General features: G+C 34.4%; 1 protein-coding gene across 2 annotated transcripts in view; it reads right to left on the reverse strand.

Moving 5' to 3' along the window:
* The window catches only part of LOC114326357 (uncharacterized), an 88,785-nt gene that overhangs the window by 35,853 nt on the left and 33,544 nt on the right, over nucleotides 1–19,388 (reverse strand). For both annotated transcript variants that reach the window (XM_050641580.1, XM_050641586.1), the window contains one exon: nucleotides 3,446–3,699. In XM_050641580.1, coding sequence (XP_050497537.1) covers nucleotides 3,446–3,699 — 254 coding nt within the window. The remainder of the gene's footprint in view (nucleotides 1–3,445; nucleotides 3,700–19,388) is intronic.

Consider the following 19,388-nt stretch of genomic DNA (forward strand, 5'->3'; position numbering starts at 1 on the left):
GCGGGATATATTAATGACACAATCTGGAAGAACAAACACCTAAGACAAGACACAAAAGCAAGAATCTATAATGCAGCAATTAGACCTATATTGACATACACGGCGGAGACAAGACCTGACACATTATCTAAAACGAGACGACTACTAGAAACAAGAGAGATGAAAATATTTCGACGAATATCAGGGAAAAGTCTGTTGTATAGGGAGAGAAGCGAAAACGTAAGAAGATCATGCAATGTAGAAGATATAAATGGATGGGTGACAAAACGGAAACAGGAGTGGAACGAACACATTAGTAGAATGGGAGTGGATAGGATAGTACGAATAGCACGAGATCAGTAACCAAATTAACGAAGAAGTATTGGCAGACCAAGAAAAAGATGATGCGATAATTTAAACAATTTAGCAGACTAATATTGAAGAAGAAACAGGCTTTAAATCCTACATATAAGAAGGAAGAAGAAGAAGAAGAAGAATTAAGAGACACATGAAGCCACCGAAATATGCTAGGCAAATTTATGTAATATCTATAGTTGGATATGCGGTCGAGGCGATCGAGGTTCGAACCCAGCCCGGTGAATAGAAAAATAAAAAGGCTGACGTCGTAGTCTAAAATTCTAAAAAGAATCTACGACTTGGTCTGGAATAAGCTGGTGTCTGATCGGCCTATGGAGGAGCGGTACGGCAAGGGATAAGGGCTTGCGGCTCGGTGACACTCCTTCATAGATCCCTACCGGAAGGGCGTTGACGCCTAAAAACGGTGTATATATATAAATTTATGTAATAATAGATGCAATTTTTATCATGGGAATAAACATGAAACATTCATTGAACATTGATTCATTGAACACTGAAAAAATATATCTACTGATGGAAAACTTTTCTCTATAAGGTTAATTATTTGTTATTTTTACAGAGGTTTTATAATTTGTTGATTTAATCTGTTGTCCGCTGTAGCTATACTTATCACAATTTACTCTGTCGCATGGTTTATTAAATGAATAACTTACTGAGTGAAGATTTTTTGCCACCATGAGAATGACATTTGCAATTCAATGAATTATAAAAAAATAGCATCTGCTGGCTCGTCCACGACAGGATTAATAAGTAAAATTAATTAATAACAGAGCAAACGCATGCATTTGTATGTTTCTCGTTCAAAATACGATACTATTTTAAGAAACAGATACATATCGATGGCCACACATTAGAGTACCTAACAAACATAAACATTTAGTATAGTATAGTTGATCCAAAAGATGGTATAACCCAGACATCCAAAGTGAAAGTTATCCTTCAACACCAAATTGTTCTATATGGTCCACACAATGTCCAGAAAAAAGTCACACCATTTTGAGCGTCGGGTTTGGGGGGGGGGGGGGAGAAATCGGTAAATTCGTAGTTTTTTAAGTTTTTCGCCAATATTTCTAAAACTATGCGGTTTAGCATGAACAACCTTCTATACAAAATTGTTCTACATTCAATTTGAAATAAAAAGGGCCCTATGCATAATCTTTCTAAAATGAATGGTTCCAAAGTTACGGAGGTAGTATAGTATAACTGGTCCAAAAAAGGCCTAACCCAAACATCCAAAGTAAAAGTTTTCCTCCAACACCAAAATGTTCTATATGGTCCACATACTGTTCAGTAAAAAGTTACACCATTTTGAGTGTCCGGTTTGGGAGGGAGATGGGAGAGAAGCCGGTAAATTAGTAGTTTTTTTAAGTTTTTCGTCAATATTTCTAAAATTATGGTTTAGCGTAAACAATGTTATATACAAAAATATTCTACATGAAATTTAAAACAAAAAATGTTCTATACATAATTGTTATAAAATCAACGGTTCCAGAGTTACGGAGGGTGAAAGTCAAGGTTTTCGATACTTTTTATATTTTTTGGGCAATATTTATGATATAACTATACCAAAAACCCAGACATCCAAAGTGAAAGTTATCCTCCAACACCAAATTGTTATATATGGTCCACATAATGTTCAGAAAAAAGTCACACCATTTTGAGCGTCGGGTTTGGGGGGAGAGGGGGGAGAAATCGGTAAATATAAAAAGTATCGAAAACCTCCACATTTCACCATCCGTAACTCTGGAACCGTTGATTTTATAACAATTATGTATAAAACCTTTTTTGTTTTAAATTTTATGTAGAACATTCTTCTATAGAACACTCCTTACGCTACAGCATAGTTTTAGAAATATTGACGAAAAACTTAAAAAAACTACTAATTTACCGACTTCTCCCCCATCTCCCCCACAAACCGGACGCTCAAAATGGTGTAACTTTTTACTGAACAATATGTGGACCATATAGAACAATTTGGTGTTGAAGGAAAACTTTTACTTTGGATGTCTGGGTTAGGCCTTTTTTTGGACCAATTATACTATACTGCCTCCGTAACTTAGGAAAAGTTTATTTTAGAAGTGTTATGCATATTGCCTTTTTTATTTCAAATTTAATGTAGAACAATTTTGTGTAGAGGGTTGTTCATGCTAAACCGCTTAGTTTTAGAAATTTTGACGAAAAACGTAAAAAACTACGAATTTGCAGATTTCTCCCCCCTCTCTCCCCCAAACCCGACGCTCAAAATGGTGTGACTTTTTTCTGAACGTTATGTGGACCATATAGAACAATTTTGTGTTGGAGGATAACTTTCACTTTGGATGTCTGGGTTTGGGTCTAACTATACCATACTAATTGCAGATATTTATTTCAAAGACTCTTTTTGGGTCTTTAGACATCTATTTTGAGTCTATATAAATACAAACAAATAAAGCGCTCGTGAGAGAGGTAGGCAACTAAATTAGTGTTGCTCAAAATCGGTTTTGGTCTTATTCTTGCGTTTTCGCAAGACCAAGACCAAGACTGACCGTGCAAGATTTAAGCAAGAACAAGACGAAAATATGTAACAAAAATTTGGAAAATTGGACTTACCTATGTGCATTACGAGCCATACCATAAACATAAATAGCGAATCAAAATAGCCATTAATAGAACAATTTACATATTTTACCGGTACTGAGGTCATAATTACAATGTAAAAATAAGCCAGAAAGAAACCAAAGATCTAAACAACAGATAGGTACTTGAAAAAAGCGCACGATTTTGTTTCTGTTTTAAATTTCAAGTATCTGTTTAGATTTTAGATTAGTTTCTTTCAGTTAACTAACAAGTAACAAAGTAGACCTCTGACCTCACCTCCGAGTAATAACCATGACAGCAAAGTCGTTTGAAGTTAGTTTTTGGCGCTGTATTATTCTGTTCATCAAGTAGAGTTGAAATCGAATGCACCGTTTCTGAGATAGGATTTTTCCCTATAGACCGAAAAGAACGAAAGTACAATGGAAGGTTTAGGTATACTTATTATACGCTAGGCACCTATAGAATATCGGTTAAATCAATATAACACGAATATAATATATCTATACATTACCTAAAGCATGACATATACTGCAAAATGTAGCCCATCACTAAGATAACGAGGATAAAAGAAGTGTATAAAACATTAACGAATTTCCAACAACCTGTGAAGGCATCTTGCTGTTCTCCAAAAAGTGGTCGAAGTCCCATAAACCCTAAAAATCTCAGATAAGGTCTGAGAATTTTACTTTTACAGTAATTCAATACTGTAGTGACACTGAGATGAGTTGAGCTATCTGGGACAGCGACGCTGACGATTTCGGTATCCTGAAACAAAAAAAAAACATATAAGTAAATATCAACAAAAATTTACAATTTTTGAAGAGCAAAATTACTGCTCAAACAAAAACTTTCAATAAAATATCATTGTCGAACATAAACAAACAGAATTCAAATCAGAATCCAAAATATACAAAATCAAAATTAAATGTTAAACACAAAAAACAGCTATATATATATATAGTGGCTAAACACCCCTTTAGGGGTTACGCCGCTTACGCTCTCTAGATCTATGTTTTGAGGTAGATCAGTCCTCATGTTCGTTATTTAATTTTCTCTGTTATTTTTCTCCACTCTTTCCTGTCTCTGGTTTTCCCTTTCCAATGTCGTATGCCCGCATTGTTGAGATCACTTACTACTTCTTGTAACCATGTAGATCTTGGTCTTCCACGTCTTCTTTTGCCAGCTGGTGTCCATTCCAATATTGAGTATATCGTCGTAGTTGATCCGGATCTCCATATGTGTCCTAGCCATTTTGCTCTTTGCTGTTTTATTTTACATACTATATCCTCCTCAATTTCTTCCAGTAACTCAAGGTTCGTTCTTTGTCTAAATTCATTGTCATTTATTTTTATTGGTCCTAATATTGCTCTTAGTATTTTTCTTTCTTGTATTCTAAGGTTTTCCTCTTGTTTTTTTGTCATGCTAAGAGTTTCGGCTGCATACATCATCGTCGGTCGAATTATTGTTTTGTATACTTTCATTTTTGATTTCTTACTCAATAACTTATTTTTAAGTAATTTTTTATTTGCATGGAAGCTCTTATTTGCTGTAATAATCCTTTCTTTGATTTCGGTTTCTCTTTCTCCATTGTTTGTTATTAATATTCCTAAATATTTAAATTTTTCGACTTCTTCAAAAGTGTATTCTCCTACTCTAACCTTTCTGTTTTCAAAGTTTTTGTCAAATCTCATTATTTTGGTTTTCTCTTGGTTTATTTTTAATCCCATTACTTTTCCTTCTGTTACCATTTCGTTTAACATTCGTTCCATTGTTTTTCTATTTTTTGTTATTAGCACAATATCATCAGCGTATGCTATTATTTGTCCTTCTCTCGTTCGGAGGGTGCCTTTGTTGATCTTCCTGACGACGTATTCTAGGGCAAGATTAAACAGAGTTGCTGATAATGAATCTCCTTGTCTCACCCCTTTATTGATGACAAATTCTTCTGTGTCGCCTACTTGAGTTTTTATACTAACTACAGTTCTACTCATTGTCATTTGTATTAATCTTCTTAATTTATGTTGTATTCCCATTTCTTTCAGAGCTACCATTAGTTTTGATCTATTTATTGTATCAAATGCTTGTCGAAAATCTATAAAAAGCAGTTCAATTTCTATTTTATATCCATGAGCTTTTTCCATAATTTGTTTAACTGTATGTATGGCATCTGTTGTAGACTTTCCCTTAACAAATCCGCATTGATAGTGTCCTATGATATTCGTGGTAGCTTCGGTCAGTCTTCGTTGTATTAAGGCGGACATGATTTTATATGCTGTGTTTAATAGCGTCAGTCCTCTGTAGTTTTTACACATCTGTTGATCTCCTTTTTTATGAATCGTGATAATTTGTCCTTTGTACCATTCTTCCGGCATTTTTTCTTCGACAAAAAACAGCTTCGACCACAAAAAAAAATAACAAAACACTAACAAAAGGCGCAAGCCACAAAAAACTACCAAAACATCCCAAGAAATGCAACAAACAAAAAGGTTCAAAGAGTTTTACCCTTGTCCAGCACCACAACAGATTGTGTTCAGTATATGAATTTTAAAAGCAATGATAATAAATAGTAATGACAATAACAAGCAATTGGACTTGATATACTTCTTCTTCATGTACGATGTCCTTTCAGAACGTTGGTTACCATCATAGTTATCTTAATTTTATTCACTGCCACCCTAAATAGCATCCTTGTATCAACACAATACCAATCTTGCCAGTTATGCAACCATGAGATTCTTCTTATGGACTAAGTTCTTTGCATAATATTTTGTAGCCATATAGCTATATTTTTGGGACCTCTCATTACATGTCCGAAATACTCCAGCTTTCTCTGCTTGACGCTTTTTATAATCTCAGTAGTCTTGTTGAGACGTTCTAGTATTGTGGAGTTTCAAATCTTCTCAACACAAGAAACTTTTAAAATTCTTCTGCAGCACCACATTTCGAAAGCCTCAAGGCGATTTAGAACGATTTTATTCACAGTCCAGAACTCGATACCATAAAGTAAGACCGAGAACACGTAGCAACGAAGTAGGCGGATCCTCAATGCCAATTTTAGGTCTCTGTTACATAACACATTGGAATCTTTCTAAAGCGACTCTGGCCTGCTCTATCCTAGATCTAATTTCGCCGTGACTTTCTGCGTTACAATTTAATTGCCGTCCAAGGTATAGTATCGTATAACTAGACCCAAACCCAGACATCCAAAGTGCAAGTTATCCTCCAACACCAAATTGTTCTATGTGGTCCACATAATGTCCAGAAAAAAGTCACACCATTTTGAGCGTCGAGTTTGGGGGTTAGAGGGGGGAGAAATCGGTAAATTCGTAGTTTTTTACATTTTTCGTCAATATTTCTAAAACTATGCGGTTTAGCATGAACAACCTTCTATACAAAAATGTTCTTTCCTCCAACACTAAATTGTTCTACATGGTGCAATATTGTTCAGTAAAAAGTTATACCAGTTTTAACGTCCGGTTTGGGGGGACATGGGGGAAAAGTCGGTAAATTAGTAGTTTTTTTACGTTTTTTGTCAATATTTCTAAAACTATGCTTTAGCGTAAACAATATTCTATACATAAATGTAATACATAAAATTTAAAACAAAAAAGGTCCTATACATAATTGTTATAAAATCAACGGTTCCAGAGTTACGGAGGGTAAAAAGTGGAGGTTTTCGATACTTTTTAAATTTTCTGGGCAATTTATATCTAATATTATTACTGATGACAGATATTTGCTTTAACAGGATAGTGTGTTGTAAATAAAATTTGCTATTTCAGTGGCAGATGGTATGTTAGTGATAAGCCCTTGAAGAAACGTCAACCTCACCACCCAAAATCATCATCAATTGTCCAAATAATATAATAAGTATCGGAAACCTCCACTTTTCACCCTCCGTAACTCTGGAACCGTTGATTTTATCACAATTATGTATGGGACCTTTCTTGTTTTAAATTTTATGTAGAACTTTTTTGTATAGAACATTGTTTACGTTAAAGCATAGTTTTAGAAATATTGACGAAAAACGTAAAAAAACTACTAATTTACCTGCTTCTCCCCCATTTTCCCCCCAAACCGGACGCTCAAAATGGTGTAACTTTTTACTGAACCGTATGTGGACCATAGAGAACTTGAAATGGTGTTGGAGGAAAACTTTTACTTTGGATGTCTGGGTTAGGCCTTTTTTTGGACCAATTACACTATACTACCTCCGTAACCTTGGAACCGTTTATTTTAGAAGGATTATGCATAGGGCCTTTTTTATTTCAAATTTAATGTAGAACATTTTTGTATAGAAGGTTGTTCATCCTAAACCGCATAGTTTAAGAAATATTGACGAACAACGTAAAAAACTACAAATTTACCGATTTCTCCCCCCTCTTCCCCCCAAACCCGACGCTCAAAATGGTGTGACTTTTTTCTGAACATTATGTGGACCATGTAGAACAATTTGGTGTTGGAGGATAACTTTCACTTTGGATGTCTGGGTTATGCCATTATTTGGATCAATTGTATCATACTAGTAAACGATTTTATCAACTTGCTCAAGTTTGGTAAGTATCTATTATTTACATAATAGTGAGCGGCCGTGGAGTAACGGCATAAACGCTGGCCTCATACGCCAGTAGACGTGGGTTCGAGCCCTGCCAAAGACAAACCATTTTCATTTCCAATAATGACACGAGCCGTCTCACCGTGCCTCGGAGAGCACGTAAAGCCGTCGGTCCCCCTGGGCTAGTGTACATCGGCACTAGTTACTTAAAACAGGGTTAAAGATGTAAATGGCGCCGGAACTATCCGAAAGGATCTCCCCGGCAAAAATGCCATACGATATTATTATTATTATTTACATAATACAGTGATGAGAGCGCCAATAACCGGCAAAATAGCACAAAAGATGGAAAACGTATTAAGTTGTGAGATAAAAAGAAATGAAACTAGTCGAGCTGGGACATTTAGCGATATCAATCATTGACTGTTTTCCACCTTTACACGTATCAGAGGAGTATGTCAACTAAAACTGTCACTGTGACAGTGGTAGGTTCCAAACTCGTGCGATACGTCTAAAGGTGGGAAACAATACATGTAAATGTATAGGTTAACATCGCTAAATTTCCCAGCTCGACTAGTTTCATTTCTTTTTATCTCACAACTTAATACGTTTTCCATCTTTTGTGCTATTTTACCGGTTATTAGCGCGCTCATCACTCATCACTATACAGGGTGTCCCGAAAAGATTGGTCATAAATTATACCACACATTCTGGAGTCAAAAATAGTTCGATTGAACCTAACTTACCTTAGTACACATGTGCTCATAAAAAAAGTTAAAGCTCTTTGAAATTACAAAATGAAAATCGATTTTTTTCAATATATCGAAAACTATTAAAAAATTTTTATTGCAAATGGACATGTATTATTCTTATGTCAGGATCATCTTAAAACAAAATTATAGTGAGATTTGTCCACCCTATATTAAACACAACGTTTTTATAACTTTTTTTTCTCTTAGTATTTTTTCTATAATCGAGTTTTTATCGAGATGCGGCTTCTTTTTTAATATATTTACATACAAATTTTATGGGAGTTTTGTTCCTTTAAACCCCTCAAATGTTTGAGTACGTTCCAATTAAACTATTATTGTGGAACCATTAGTTAAACACAGTGTTTTTAAAACTTTTTTGCCTCTTAGTCTTTTTTTGACAAGTCACCTTTTATCGAGATGTGGCTTCTTTTTCAAAATATACCTAAAAATGTAAATAATAAATACATTTTCAGATTATTAACAGGTCTCTATAACAGTACTTAACCATATACAAATATGTGGTGGATTCGATAAATATTCAAAATATCTCGATAAACACTGGCTTATCGAAAAAGTCCTAAGAGGCAAAAATGTTTTAAAAACAGCGTGTTTAACTAATGGTGCCACACTAATAATTAAATTGGAACGTACACAAAAGTTGGGGGGGGGGGGGGGTAAAATTTTTATGGGGTACACAAATTTCACTTTAATTTTTATTTAAGATGCTGTTGCCATAAGAATGCCACATGTCCATTTTCAATGATTTTCATCGAAAGAGTTTTCGATATATGAAAAAAAATTGATTTTCATTTTGTAATTTCAAAGGGCTGTAACTTATTTGTGCGCACTATTGTATATAGGTATGTGAGGTTCAATCAACCTATTTTTGACCCCAGAATCTGTGACAATTTATGACCAATCTTTTCCGGACACCCTGTATAGACGGTTTTATATTCTGTTGTTTACTTATTACGAGTATTTTGGTTTTCCATATGTTCAGATCCAGACCTGCCTCCCTACAACTCTCAATGACACTATTAAGTAGTGTTTGCAGATCTTTTTGACTAGAAGCTAGGAGTACTGCATCGTCAACATATCGCAAATTATTGATGACTTCACCGTTCACAATTATTCCTTCTTGTTTTTCAGAAAGTGCATTTCTGAAAATTCTTTCGGGGTAAACGTTGAAAAGCAGGGGTGACAAGAGGTCTCCTTGCCGTACTCCTCTTTTAATATTAAGAGCCTGTGATTCCACACCCCTACTAAAACTGATGTTGTTTGATTCCAATATAAATTTGCAATTATTCGAACATCTCTGCCGTCCAAGTCAATGTCTTTTAGAACTTCGATCAATATAGAGTGCTTAACACGATAATATGCCTTTTGGAAGTCAATAAAACAACAGTATATGTCTACAGATATTTCTCGACATCTTTGAGCAAGTCCGTTCACCTTCTTCTTCTTTTGCCCTTTAATTCGTCCAATTTTAAACATAGGCTTCCCCCAGTTTCCTCCATTCGCTTCTGTTTAGTGCTTTCTGTTTCCAGTGCGTCCCTCCTATCTTATTAATGCCATCTCCCCATCTCATCTGGGGTAGTCCTCTTGCTCTCTTTCTTGTCCATATGGTCTCCATTGTTTTATCGTGGTATTCCACCTATTGTCCGTTTGTCTAGCGTTATGGCCTGCGAAGCTTCATTTTAGCCTGGCTATATGTTGTCCTGCATCTTTGACTTTTATTTTGTTTCTTACCCACTTGTTTTGCTTTTTGTCTGTTAATTTTACTCCTAACATTGCTCTCTCCATGGCTCTTTGTGTCTCCATGTTTGCTTTGGTCAAGGTCCATGTTTGGCATGCGTATGTGAGAATTGGGAGTATGCACTGGTCAAACACTCATGTTTTTAAGTATTGTTTTGTTCTTGTACTTGTTTTGTTCTTTTGTTGTGTACTTGTTTAAGTACGTCCATCCCAAAACTTGATATACGATTTCACTAATTTTCTGTTATTTTTGTCAAACTTTCCGTTATACCTTTTTAACTGGAAATGACTATTTCCATGTACATACTATTTTTGAGACCATAATGTTGTTTTCGGGTTACAACTTTTTAACCGGAAGAGATATAAGAGTATAGAAAGTATATATTTGATTTCGTCTTGCTAAGGCACGTAGACCACATATCACTTATACCATTTTGACCAGTTTAAAACACTACTTCCGGTTGCAACTCTGGAAACGGAAGTCCGAGGTAAAATTTCTCACCTTTAATACCACCTTTGGATTATAAGCTCTCATTTGACACTTTATTTGTCATTTTATCTGTTCTAATAACGGAAGAGTTGCGGTTACGGAACGGACGGACAAACAGATAGGTATGGATAATTCAAGGTTTTCACATTTTAATCTTTTAAAATGAATGAAAACAATAAAAGAAATTTTGTGAAGCATAATAAGATGAACGTAGTAATTTCTCAAGCAGTTGTAATAATTATTAATTAATATCATAATATCGTATGTACCTACTAATACATAAAAATTTAAAACCTTGACCCTTGTCGGTTTTCCAAATGTTAAGTTTAGGATAAAATGTAACAAATTTAATCATGTTTACGATATTCTAAATATATCTTCTCCTGTATCATTCACCTGATAATTCATGACCTACATGTATGTGTGTGTTTTTGTAATAGTTACTACTGCATAGCTACAAGTAGATAAATAATTCCAAATACCATCCTTTTTACTGTAATGTTATAATACCGAATAAACTTATAAGGTTAATTGATATGACTATCTTCTTCTTCTTTTTAAGTGCCGTTTCCTAATTGGAGGTTGGATATCATCATCAATATCTTTACTCTATCTACCGCTGCTCTGAAGAGTTCTATAGAACTGCATTTAAACCAGTCCCTTAAATTCTTCAACCATGACACTCTCCTTCTTCCTATACTCCTTCCACCTCTTATCTTTCCCTGTATTATTAGTCTTAGCATTTCATATCGCCGTCCTCTCATTACGTGTCCCAGATATTGTAACTTTCTTATTTTTATTGTGCTTATTATTTCGCATTCTTTACCCATTTCTCGCAGTACTTCCGTGTTCGTTTTCCTCTGTGTCCATGCTATTCTAAGCATCCTTCTGTAACACCACATTTCAAATAACTGTAGCTTATTTATGTATTCTTGCTTTAATGTCCAGCTTTCACGTCCATATTTCAGTATCGAGAACACGTAACATCTCAAAGCTCTTACTCTCAGTTCTAAGCTAAGGTCTTTGTTGCAGAGAACTGATTTCATTTTAACAAACGTATTTCTTGATATTTCTATCCTGGTCCTTATTTCTGTCGTTTGATCATTTTTCTCTGAAATCCAGGTTCCTAGGTATTTTTATTTATCAACCCTTTCTATCGGTACATTTCCCAAATGTATGCTTGTTTGTATGTTTGTTGTCTTAGTTATTATCATGTATTTGGTCTTTTTTATATTCATTTTTAGTCCATATTCTTCACAGAAGCTGTGACTATCAGATACTCTTAAATCAGTAATTGGGAAGGGTAATAAGAAAAATTGGGCGAGGTAATAAAAGGTAGTTTGTCAGGTAATAAACAAGTATAGAACAAACGAAGATATTTAAGATTTGTGAAAAGTCAAAGACTATCATGGCTGGGACATATTCAGAGATAAGAAGATGCAAAAACAGAAAAGAAAATACATATTACAATGAAAGCCGATAGGAAGACGAAAAAAAAATGGAAGGCACAGAACAAGATGGTTCTAATATAAGAGAATGGAGAAGGGTTCAAGAGAGATCTGAAGAGAAGGATATAGCCAGACAAGCAAATACTCATCCAGGGTTATGATGCCAAAAGAAGAAGAATACAACAAACGAAAACCGCAAATAAAAATAGCAAACAACTAAAAATATTGTTAAAAGAAATTAGTAATCCAATGAAAACACACAGAAAATATATGTACCTATAGATAGTAAAGATAGAGACTAAAACATCATAGATGTATCTTTCCGTATCTTTACGTATCTTTCCTCTATCACAGTGGAAAGATCTAAGAGGAAATACGACTATTTTGAAACTACAATCAACCGTTTGAAAAATATTACTGATACTTAATCATACAGTGCGGTGGAATAAGTGTTACCCCCTCCCTGTTAACTTGTTTATTTTAAGAATATAAGCAAAACGCTTGGACAGGTCGATTTTTAAACTAATCATAGTATATTATAGCATTAACGTTTCGAACTTTACGCGATCCCTCTTCAGGTGACAGGCATAACTTTGATTTTTTAAATAGTAAAGTACATCATGTGACACCTCATTTAACAGCTTTTGAAATACTGATTTCAAAAATGTATAATAAATGAATTTTTCGAATTCTGAGAAAACTAATGAGTATTTTTGAAAAATTTAAACGCAGAATGAAAGATTAGATTATTACCGAGGGCTGACAGTCCCTTAGAACAGACAAAAAGTTTATTTTAAATGATATATTTGAAATTAAAAATCACACTAAATTTTCTCTTTTTTTCACCACTGTGACTTATTAAAATAAACATTATAGGAGTTCTCAGGGACTTTGGACCATCGAGAATACTGTAATATTTTATTCTACGTTTAAATTTTTCAAAAATATTTATTAGTTTTTTCAGGATTCGAAAAATATGATTGCATTTAGAAAGAATTCGACCAAAATTTTGCGCCTACGCTCTCAAACAGGATTAAAGTATTATACATTTTTGAAATCAGTATTTTAAGAGATTTTAAATGAGGTGTCACATGATGAACTTTCCCATTTAAAAAAATCAAAATTATGGCTGTCACCTGAAGAGGGATCGCGTAAAGTTCGAAACGTTGATGCTATAATATACTAGGGTTAGTTTAAAAATCGACCTGTCCGAGCGTTTTGCTTATATTCTTAAAATGAACAAGTTAATAGGGGGGCAACACTTATTCCACCGCACTGTATATGATGCAAGCTGCCCAAATGCATAATATGGCTTAAATGAAGGTGTGGAGAAAATTAGTTTCCAAGATTAAGATTCTAAAAGTATGTACCTTAATAAATAATGTAAATAAGATATTTGGAAAGCACTATTACGGTACTATAATGTGATGTTGGGATACTCTGAACATTGACACCAACGTCGTAAAGGTACCGGAGCAGTTCGAAGAATCAGTGATGCACATCTATTAAGAACAAAAAATACTTGTTAACCAATCTTACTCTGAACTAAAAGATATTAGGAAACATGCCTGCAGTGGGGCCAAGAACGGGATTAAACTGTGTCGTATATTGTGATGAATCTCGCTCCTGTTTGTGGGTTAACGATATACGAAGACGGGTTTGCCGAAGATATGGAGAAAGGCGAGAATTTCACTTTTGCATGATACATTGATACTGTTTTGCTAGGCTCTAGTTTTTCTGGAAATAAAGATGAACCTCCAGATTGACATTCACAATATCTTTAGACCTTTTACAGTGCCCTGTCTGTGAGAGTCAATTGTCCAGCTCAAAAGATTCGATTTTCCAGAAGATACTGCCAAGGCTGGGCTGGGCAGATTGCTACTCCGCCACACAGTGGTTCCAAATGCTGAAAACGTGGTCATGAGATAAAATAAAATGCCCCAATTTAGGGATTTTCATGTTTACAGTTGTTTTCTCATACTCTCCTATGGCGCTACAGCCCAAGTCGGGCTCTGGCCTCCCCTAGCGCTAGCATCCGCCTCCAAGTATCTCTGTCTCTGGCTGCTCTCCTCCAGTTGTCCACCCTCAATATCTCTTTAGCATCTGTTCTCACTTCGTCTCTCCACCATAGTTCCGCTAAGCGTTCTGCTTGGTGCTCTGTCGTTATCCATTCTTATAAGGTGACCTGCCCAACGCAATCTTTGTATTTTTGCATAATTTGCTATAGAGGGTTCTCTGTAATATTGGTATAGCTCGTGGTTGAACCTTATTCTCCATACACCATTGTCACAAATGGGTCCCAGTATCCTCCTTAATATCTTTCTTTCTTTCTTTCTTTCTTTCTTTCTTTCTTTCTTTCTTTCTTTCTTTCTTTCTTTCTTTCTTTCTTTCTCCCCTTCCTTGTACCCTATGAGGGTGTCGGATTTGGGATCGCTATTTTAATTTACATTCACCCATCTCTTCCATGCTTTTCTGTTTTCCGCCATTATTTTTAATTCCTCAAGTGATTTTCCTTTAACTTTTCCCGCCTCTACTATTTATTTGCTGTATCCATTTTTTTCTTGGTCTGCCTCTTTTTCTTTTTGCAATGTTCCTTGCTTCGTGGATTCTTCTCGTAATTCTGTTGGGTTGCATCCTCATCAAATGCCCATACCAATTCATTTGTCTCTTTTTTAGTTTATTCATTATTGGTTCTTGGTTTGCCATTCTCCTAATAGTCTCGTTGTTTAATCTATCCCATTTTGTCTTTCCAACTATCCTTCTTAAATGTCTCATCTCCATTGTATTTATTCTGCTCTTATGTTTTTCCAGAATTGTCCAGTTTTCACTTGCGTAGAGCACAGTCGGTATCACTATTGTGTTATAATATGTTTATTTTTGTCTCTCTTGCAAGTTCTCTTTTCCCCAGTATTGGGGATAAAGCATAGTATAACTTGCTTGATTTCTTTGCTCTATTTGTTATTTCCCAGTCTATTTTTCCGTCGTTAGTAATGATACTTCCCCAGGTATTCGTAAGTTGTAACTATTTCCAGTTCTGACTTTTTGCATTTTATCTTTATTTCATTATCTTCTTTGCCGTTGATTATCATTATCTTACTTTTTTCCTCGTTTATTTCCATTTTTAGCTCTTCTATTTCCTCTACCCATATATCCATTAGTTTCTACATTTTGTTCTCGGAATCTGCTATTAGTACTATGTCGTCCGCATACATTAAGATATCTTTCTTTCAAAAGTATTAATAAGGTTTATTGTCTTTTCTGTCATGATCCACGTTTCTACACCATATGTTGCTATTGGCCGTATGATGGTTTTATATATTTTAAACTTAACTTCCCTATGGATGTTTTTGAAACCAAACACCTGCGACAAAGAGAAGTATGCTTTGTTAGCAAGCATTATCCGTTTCCGTATTTCTTCCTCCTCGCTGCCATTCTCTGTTATCTGTACACCCAAGTATATGAGCTGTTCTACTATTTTTTCTATATTAGCGTCGTTTATTGTTAAATTCTGCAAGTTTCGTTGGTTCCTTGCTTGTATTAGGGACTTAGTTTTATCTATGTTGACGGCCAGTCCTATTTCTTTCGCATTTTCTTCAAGCTCCATATATAGTTCTGTGACGTCTCTTGCGGTTTCTTCTTTAGTATTTGGTCATTTTCATATCTCCTCTTCTTTATTCTGCATATTTTGTCTGCCTTTCTCGTTGTTCTTCAAATTTTTCACGTCTTTCTCGTGTTCTTCTTTGAGTGTACTGCACGTATAGTTCATTTCTTTTGTCTATTGCTTGTTTACATTATTCATCAAACCAGAGCTCTTTTTTTGATGTTTTTTAGTTCTTATCACTCTTTTAGCCGTTTCCCATGTTATTCTTTTAATCTTATTCCATTCTTCTTGTATTGTTTCCTCTCTCTGTTCTAGGAGTTCTCTATTTAGTTCTCGAAATCGTTTTTCTATTTCTGGATTTTTCAGGTTGTCTAGGTTTAATTTTTCTGTTTTTGTTCTTCTCCTCTCTATTTATACGGCATCTAAATTTTATTTGTAAAAGAAAGTGATCTGAAGTTGTGCTCACTACGGAGAGCAATGGATTGTATCCTCGCTCCGACCCTTGCTCCCTGGTATTTATATTCGTTATATTCGTGAATTCTCGCATTTAAAATAATGTATTTATTTTACATAGCGATCGATAATATAGTTTCGATCGCTATGTAAAATAAATACATTATTTTAAACGCGAGAATTCACGAATATAAATACCAGGGAGCGAGGGCCGGAGCGAGGATACAAACCTTTGGTCTCCGTAGTGAACACACCCTAAGTGAGCTATATACGACCTTATTTTGGCCGGCAGTGAAAGTCAAAAAGAACGCGTAAAACGTTTTGAAGTTTATCAATTATTGTATTGCTGTAAAGCAGATTCTTCTTTTTCAAGTATGTATTAATGTGAGATACAAGTTGACTAAAAATTTGATAACAATAAATGCATAAAATTTGTTAATGAACAAACAGTAAACATATACTTAACAAAAGTTGCCTCGGGAAAAGCCTAGAAATTATTTTCATAATTTTAGGTCCACCGCTAGAGGGCGTAGTTGAATATCAAAAATTAAAAAATCAAAATTTTACAAAATTTTCCTAATGAAAGGGCCCTGGATATCCAATCATCGTATTCTTCATAAAATTCTGCGCATATTTGATTTCACAAGTTTAAGTCTACCTTTGCAAATAAGAGGTGGGAGTGAGTGGGAACCTTCTTATGAAAAAATGAATGTAACTCCGGTTCTGCTAAATCGAATTTTGCATATTTGGTCTTGTTGAAAACAGCTCTTTTTCGTCAATGTAAGAGTCTTATTTTCGAAATAGCCTAATGAGTAATATGCCAGCTAGTAGGCGATATTTAATTATTTTCGGAAATCTAGTTTTCTTTGGAGAATATTAAATAGAAGTATGCATTTTTAATCCTGTATTACAAAAGTTAATTAGACCAAATTCGCAACATAATACCGAAAACCACATGTCGATACCTTTTTTCTATCTAGAGATATCTTAAAAAACGTGTAAATTTTAAACAACTGTTAATTTCACCGGTAAATGAAGTTAAGGAAAAGTAGTGTGCTATGGAAAAAACCAATAAACATTTTCCAGATGTAAACGTATATTTGTAATTAATTAAAACAACAATAAGACAAACAACACTATAAAATATAGCAAAGAAATAAAAGCAACTACATACTTACTTAGGGACCACCTAAAATTGTTGCCCGTCATTTTCGATGCAAGCATTTACTCTTTCAAGAGTAGATTGAAGAGCAGTCTCAATTTCTGCTTTCGCAATGCTTTGAATGGCGTTTCGTATTCTCTAGATTCTAGATCATGTTTTCTCGAGTAGTGGGCCTAGCGGCAAAAATAAGGTCTTTAATCCGTCCCCATAAATCTGTGATGCTAAGGCAAAACCCGATATGTCAAAAAACGTGATTTTGCAGCAGATGAGTTTAAAAGTTCGCGGTGTTGTTGTAATAGTGGACATATCAGAAACTAATTTTATCATCTACTGATTACATGGATGCGTTTAGCTATGTAGGGTTCTGCCATCATATTCTTTATCGCTCAATGTACATATTGGCATTAAAACGAAAAATCGATAATTTTGACATATCGGGTTTTGCCTTGGTACCACAGAAATAAAAGTCTAAAAGAGTTAAATCTATCTGAATGTTGCTATTGAATCTACTCTTGAAAGAGTAAATGATGGGAAACAATTTGAATATTTATGCAGTCACTAAGACTAAGTAAGTAGTTGCTTTTATTTCTTTGTTATATTTTATAGTGTTGTTTGTCTTATTGTTGTTTTAATTAATTATATACGTTTACATCTGAAAAATGTTTATTTGTTTTTCCATAGCACACTACATTTCCTAACCTCGTTTATCGGTGACAGTAACAGTTATGTTTAAAATTTACACATTTCTTAAGATATCTCGAGATAGAGAAAAGGTATCGACATGCGGTTTTCGGTATTATGTTGCTAATTTGGTCTTATTTTGCGATACAGGATTAAAAATGCATACTTGTATTTAATATTTTCCAGAGAAAACTAGATTTCTGAAAATAATTAAATAACGTCTCCTAGCTTGCATATTACTTATTAGGCTATTTCGAAACTAAGACACTTACATTGACAAAAAAGAGCAGTTTTCAACAAGACCAAGTATGCAAAATTCGATTTAGCAGTACCGGACTTACAGCCATTTTTTCATAAGAAATAGCAGTGAATAGCAGTGCATATTTAGCGTTGTAAATGCATATTGCACGCATATTATAAACATTTGTAGGACATACATATTTACCGGTCTGTATTTTTAACTGATGTTTTCCTAATACCCTGTTTATTTTATTAAAAATCTACCATTTATTTTTAAAATACATATTATGAAATCACTTATCCCCGTTAGCTGAGAGATACCTTATTGCGTTATAGTTCACGGTACACCGAGTTCAAAGAGATTAAAAGGGATCTAATTGTTACTTTGAAACAAATACATTTGTTTGTTGATATCTACGTTGGTCAACTATACAAATATCTATCACGGCTGTTACTGTTGTTAGTATGTTGTTTACTTTTTTTATTTTATCTCGATATAATAATTCAATTGAATAACTAAATTCTAAATAAAAATGAAGTTAATAAAAATGAAGATTTTGGGAGTATTTTGAAACTATTACAATAATGATGTTATAATGATGAAAATATCACAAAATTTCACTAGTAATGGAATACAGGGACTCTAGGGAAACTCTAGGCTCTGCATGGGATTAATCTAAACCCTTCTAAACTAAAAATCTGGTGCGACGTAATATTGTAGCTTGATTTCATTTGTCAGACTACATGGGCAGACTACTTCCGATCTCTATTTGCTAAAGGCGACGATAATGAACCACCAACACCTGAAGTTACGACAAATGAAGAAATAAACATCGAGAAGGGAGAGGTAAAGGAAGCATTAAGAAAATTAAAAAATAGAAAATCTCCAGGAAATGACAGAATATCGAACGAACTCCTAAAGTACGGAGGACAAGATCTAACTAAACAACTACTAAAACTAATACAAAAAATAATAGAACAAGATAGAATACCACAAGAATGGAGATCAAGCATCCTAATACCTCTCTTCAAAAAAGGAGACAAATCGGACCCTGAAAATTACAGAGGAATTAATTTATTAAACACAACATTAAAATTCACGACCAAAGTGATACCAAACAAATTGAATGAAATTATAACATTAGCAGAAGAACAACAAGGTTTTAGGTCGGGAAGGTCATGCACTGACGCTATATTTATAATGAGGCAAGTTCAAGAGAAATCGCTGGAATACAACAAGCCGGCATATTTAATATGTTTCGTGGACCTTAAGCAAGCATTTGACAGGGTCAAATTAAAAGACGTTATCCATTTGTT

Source organism: Diabrotica virgifera, chromosome 1 (genome assembly GCF_917563875.1).
Source record: "Diabrotica virgifera virgifera chromosome 1, PGI_DIABVI_V3a".
Lineage (NCBI taxonomy): Eukaryota > Metazoa > Arthropoda > Insecta > Coleoptera > Chrysomelidae > Diabrotica > Diabrotica virgifera.